This window comes from Sinocyclocheilus anshuiensis, unplaced genomic scaffold, assembly GCF_001515605.1.
Source record: "Sinocyclocheilus anshuiensis isolate Anshui unplaced genomic scaffold, SAMN03320099.WGS_v1.1 scaffold1646, whole genome shotgun sequence".
Taxonomy (NCBI): domain Eukaryota; kingdom Metazoa; phylum Chordata; class Actinopteri; order Cypriniformes; family Cyprinidae; genus Sinocyclocheilus; species Sinocyclocheilus anshuiensis.
Window position 1 is genome coordinate 529,699 of NW_015547838.1, and position 5,435 is coordinate 535,133.

Consider the following 5,435-nt stretch of genomic DNA (forward strand, 5'->3'; position numbering starts at 1 on the left):
TGTATATTTATTAATTTTTTAAATATGATGACTAAATGAATTGCGAATTGATTTAATTTGCAGCTCATATTCCTAAACAACAACAACAACAACTAGTGATTTAGTTTCTTTCAGATGTCTTCTCCAGCAGGATCTGGAGTCTTTCTCAGATGGTGTTTCCCAGCGAGGGGCTGGAGGAGCTGCATCTGAAGGTGGCGTCCTCTCTGTCCAGGCTGCAGCCGGAGTTTTGCCGCCCGTCTTTGGGTGAAGTCTGCAGCGTGCAGTGGAAGCAGAAGGCGTAGAAGAACGCCACCAAGAGCAGGAAGCAGACGATGCAGAAGATGATGACTATGAGGATAGTGTGAATGTGTGTGTACGTGTCTTCAGATGGGAACCCAGGGCTGAATATCGGGGTCACTGCAGATGTCACATTCCCACCGTTGTAGACCGACGCTTCAGAGCTGAAGTGTGCCACACCACTCATGATGGCGAGGGGAATTATGGGTAAGTTATTATCAGTAACCTGGTGTAGAGGTGAAGACAGATTTTTAATGTTTTTAAACAAGTCTCTTCTGCTCACCAAAGCTGCATTTATTTGATAAAAAATACAGTAAAAACAGCAGTATTGTGAATATTATTGCAATTTAAAACAACTGTTCAGTGTCACATGATCCTTCAGAAGTCTTTCTAATATGCTGATTTGCTGCTCAAGGAATATTTCTTATTATCATCAATGCTGAAAACAGTTGTGCTGCTTCATATTTTTGTTTTTCCATATTTCTTGATGAACAGGAAGTTCAAAGAATTTATTTGAAAACTATTTTTTTTTTGTAATAATTTCTACATACGGTATGTTCTTTAATATAATCAGTAGCACGGCCAGCATGGCAGGTCTATACAATACTTCACAGCATATGACAGTTAGTCAATTGGTTGGAAAATGTCAATTTTGATTCAAGGTTGAACTACTGGCATCCAAATTAACGGCTCAGTCAAAAATCAGCATGCATAGTATTTCTAAGAAATATTATGCATAATCTTGTTTTCTGGTCTCCAGAAGCTCTCTCATAACTCAAAGTTTGACAGGAGGCAGAATTAAAGAGACTCACCCAGTCGAATGAAACTGCTGTCAGTTCTTATCTGTAGAAAAGTGTTCCTGCCTGACCTCTCTGAAGACCAGTCCACTTGTGTTTGCATTACAGAAGCTGCTCACTGAACGCTTCCATGCGACAGGACGAAAGAAACGAAGACATTAAGAAAGGATGGAGAGAGAGGAGGGAGGAGAGGCAGTCAATGTTGCCATAGAGATGCTCACTGAGTGGATGAGAGCTTGAACGTGACATCAGCGACATGCCAACTCAACAGAGATGAGCAGACAGATAGATAGATTATAAATTACCATAAGAATGAGTCTGTTATTGCTATTAGCGCTCATGAAGCATGTCCATTCAATTATGTTGAGATGAGATGCAGAAGTGTATGTTTATGGGTTCTCATATTTCTGATGGATGGACGGACGGATAGACAGACAGACAGACGGATGGATGGACGGACAGACAGATAGTTAGATAGATAGTGAAGCTTGTGATAATCTAATAGGCATGTTTTATAAATCTGTTCGGGCACAAAGAGTTTTCTGCACCGATGACTGATTTCATATGTTTATTTTCTTCATCATCGGTGTTTTGGTGTCATTTGAAATCTGTGCTTACTGAAAAGGCAGATGGGTTGAATACGGCACATTTGTCAGTGTCTGTCAACAGCTGGAGAGCTTTATTATCATGCAAAGTGCATAATTGTTGCATTTTGTCTGCTGATTGAAAGACACCTGCTGATTTCTGTTCATTACAAATTTATCTGCTGCCATCTGCTGGATGGAAAGAAAGAAATCTGTAACATATTGAGCCAAAAAAACTACACATTTGCTTGAGATACTTAATCTTGGATAAATTCCTTTGTATTCCACTGAAGAAAAATAGTCACAAAGGTCTGCAACAACATGAGGGTGAGAAAATGAAAACAAATACTGTATTAATGCTTAATTATTCCTTTAACTACAAAATGTTGTCACCGACCATTTTTTATCCATAATGACAAAACTATTTAAACTATTTAAAAGAGCCATAGAATATGACAGGTCAAATATGTGATAAATAAACACTTTATTAGTTTTTCTGTTTTGAAGACAAAATAAATGTAATAAGTTACTTTGATATGTAAAATTTTAATTTTTTTATTAATTTGCTAATCTATGGAAAACAAAACAGACACCCACATCAGACACCAAATCTTCTGTGATGATATTATCAACAGGCAGTTTGAAAGTACAGTGCAACATGGTAGTCATGATTTATTTTAAAATAAAACTCAATCAAAATAGGTTGCAGTTATTGTTTGTGAGAGATGTCTGTCTGTAGAATGCACCCCATTTCTAATTGCTTTCTAGTCATAGTTCATAGCCTACTCTCAGTAGGCTAACCCTGAAATTTGAAATGTGTGACATACTAATGACACTAAAGGCAAATGTTTAAAAATTAAATCAATTACTCTTTTACAAACAAACATAGAAACGTGTATTTAAAGGAAAATGCTAACACCTTTGGAGCACTTTGAGCTTGATTATATGTAAGTCATGTGGTTATCGCACAGGTGATGTTATATGCTTGTACAGCTTGAGCAGAAAGGTTCATTTCTTCTTGAGGAGGTTGTTACAAATCCAATTCATACCATCCTGAAAATACACAGAGAAGATGGAGGAAGATTTAGATGGTGGCTGCACCAGGTAATCAGTTCTTACCCCTCAGACTGCTATAATGTAATAAGATACAGTACTAGTTGTTTTTTATCTGACCCGTTAGTGCTCCCTGCTGTCCCTCACCTGCACACCCTCTCCTGTGACCGCCGAACAGGCCTGGATCTGCCAGACTCTGTCTCTGTACGTGTGCAGGTTCAAACCCTCGGCGATCTCGCTGGCCGGAGACGCAGTACACAGATCCTGCTTATTGGCAAAGATGAGTATGGGAACACCTGCGAGGTTCTCCTCATCTATCAGCTCTGACAGCTCCTACAGACACACATGTAACACGGTCATTCAAATTTAGATCACAATATCCAGTGGCCTCCAAAAGTCTGTAGTCAAATGCTGCCATTCGGTCTTCTAATTTGAATATATTAACATTCCTGAGGCACATGTAACACTAGGTGAGGTGTTGTTGCCAAGCGGTTTTATTTACATCTTTCGTGACTGAAACCCTGACTAGGTAGACAGACAGACAGAAAAACTTTCCATTAAAATGTACAAGATCCTATAATTGTATGTTTATTTGCAGGTTTAAACAGATTTTGAGTAAAGTGTCAGACCCCACTATGTTGTACCCTATTTTAAAAGTGTAATTTAACAGTTCAACGCTAACATACAAGTAACAAACAAACAAACAACCTTTATCCTGTGGGAAGATTCTAGGAATTGTATTTGCATATGATTTCCTGCCTTACCAATCCTGTTTCCTCAAACCGCTTCTTGTCAGCGCTGTCTATGACATAAACCTACAGATGAACCAACAAACTTGTTAGTTAGCAAACATTGGTATTTGTTTCGTATTATTGTGTATTCTTTCTGAATGCAGTCACTTCTCACCAATACATCTGTGTTTTCTAGGTATTTTTTCCAGAAAGGACGGATCTTTCGCTGTCCTCCAATGTCCCACACGTTCAGTTTCATCCCATGAGAGGCCACGCTTTTGATGTTAAAGCCCTGAAAACATCTTACTGGTCAGCATCACCCAAAATAACTTGTATAATTTGCAAATCAAAGAATGTGTAATTTGATACAAGCGTTTCGGTAACATTTACATAATCATGTACTAAATGAAATATTACTTTAGTATGAACTAACTAATGATAACACTAAGAAAAAAAAAGGTTATTTTAAGAACTTAAAGGTTCTTTGGGGGAAACAAAGATAGCTCTTCTATGGCATTGCTGCAAAAAAAAAAAAAAAAAACTTTTTGAACCTTTGTTTTTAAGAAGTGTAAAATAAATAAAACTAAAACTGAAGTCAAATTAATAAATGCTATGTAGACATATATATAAAAAAAAAAAATGAACAGAGCAGAAATTAATAAAATGACAAAAACACAACACATTTGCTAAAACATGAAATAGAATTGAAAAAAAAAACAAAACGAATTAAAAATAATAAAAACTATACAAGTCTCTCAATTATACTAAAACAACACTGGTTTATTTAAATCCCTAACCCACGTGAGTGCTAATGATTCTTGCCTAATAAAAAAAAAAAAAAAAAAAAAAAAAAAAAAAAAAAAAAAATATGCAGTCACTTCTCACCAATACATCTGTGTTTTCTAGGTATTTTTTCCAGAAAGGACGGATCTTTCGCTGTCCTCCAATGTCCCACACGTTCAGTTTCATCCCATGAGAGGCCACGCTTTTGATGTTAAAGCCCTGAAAACATCTTACTGGTCAGCATCACCCAAAATAACTTGTATAATTTGCAAATCAAAGAATGTGTAATTTGATACAAGCGTTTCGGTAACATTTACATAATCATGTACTAAATGAAATATTACTTTAGTATGAACTAACTAATGATAACACTAAGAAAAAAAAAGGTTATTTTAAGAACTTAAAGGTTCTTTGGGGGAAACAAAGATAGCTCTTCTATGGCATTGCTGCAAAAAAAAAAAAAAAAACTTTTTGAACCTTTGTTTTTAAGAAGTGTTCCGAATCAATCACTTATGAGGTTTCTATTTGAAACGTCATGTCAGTCAGATGGTTTCTTCTTGTCTAAGTGAGCAGTTCTTGGTCAGGATAAGCTGCAAACTGGACCAGAAGATCTCCACAAGCCTAAACCTGCTGGTTTATGTAGGGCTTTTCAGCAGGGCTGGTTTTGCGTGTATTTAGACTCACCTGTGTTGGTGTAATGGTGTTCACATCCTCCGAGGCGAGACACTTGAGCAAGGTGGTTTTACCAGCGTTGTCCAGTCCCAACAGAACTATCCTGAGCTCCAGCTCTGTGGATCCCTTCAGCTTCTGCATCACAGAGAGCAAACCCTAAAAAGCACAAACACTTACATTATTCAAGTATACTGAGTTTATATAGTGAAAATGTTTACGTTTCGCCAACAAGAACAGGAAATGTTTTGAACCTGATTAAATTGTTATTTTAATTACTTTTTACCATTAACAGTTCCTAATGTTTTAGGAACATTCTTACGTTCACATTATGCATTTGACTTTTATTCAAAGCAAATTACATTGCATTCGAGGTTTACATTTATCATCTTTGCATTGCTAGCACCATGGTTTTTTAGTGATACTTGAGGTGTTGTTAGGCTACTTGTTAGGAACACTTCTTAATAGATTGTATTATTTACAACCACAAACTAACATTTGTTCGATTAATTATTTATTTAGAAGTATATTTTAGGGTTATT

General features: G+C 36.5%; 1 protein-coding gene across 2 annotated transcripts in view; it reads right to left on the reverse strand.

Annotated features, from left to right (window-relative positions):
* Positions 1-432: 432 nt before the first annotated feature.
* Positions 433-5,435, reverse strand: part of LOC107704659 (ADP-ribosylation factor-like protein 3) — a 6,193-nt gene continuing 1,190 nt past the window's right edge. The window contains exons 2-7 of one of the 2 annotated variants that reach the window (XM_016507649.1): positions 4,909-5,052; positions 4,327-4,443; positions 3,475-3,525; positions 2,858-3,043; positions 1,089-1,198; positions 433-502 (exon numbers count right to left, since the gene is read on the reverse strand). In XM_016507649.1, coding sequence (XP_016363135.1) covers positions 1,109-1,198; positions 2,858-3,043; positions 3,475-3,525; positions 4,327-4,443; positions 4,909-5,052 — 588 coding nt within the window. In that variant the 3' untranslated portion in view covers positions 433-502; positions 1,089-1,108. Of the gene's footprint in view, positions 503-1,088; positions 1,199-2,565; positions 2,711-2,857; positions 3,044-3,474; positions 3,526-4,326; positions 4,444-4,908; positions 5,053-5,435 lie in introns of those variants that run through there. The other variant, XM_016507650.1, reaches the window with a different exon arrangement.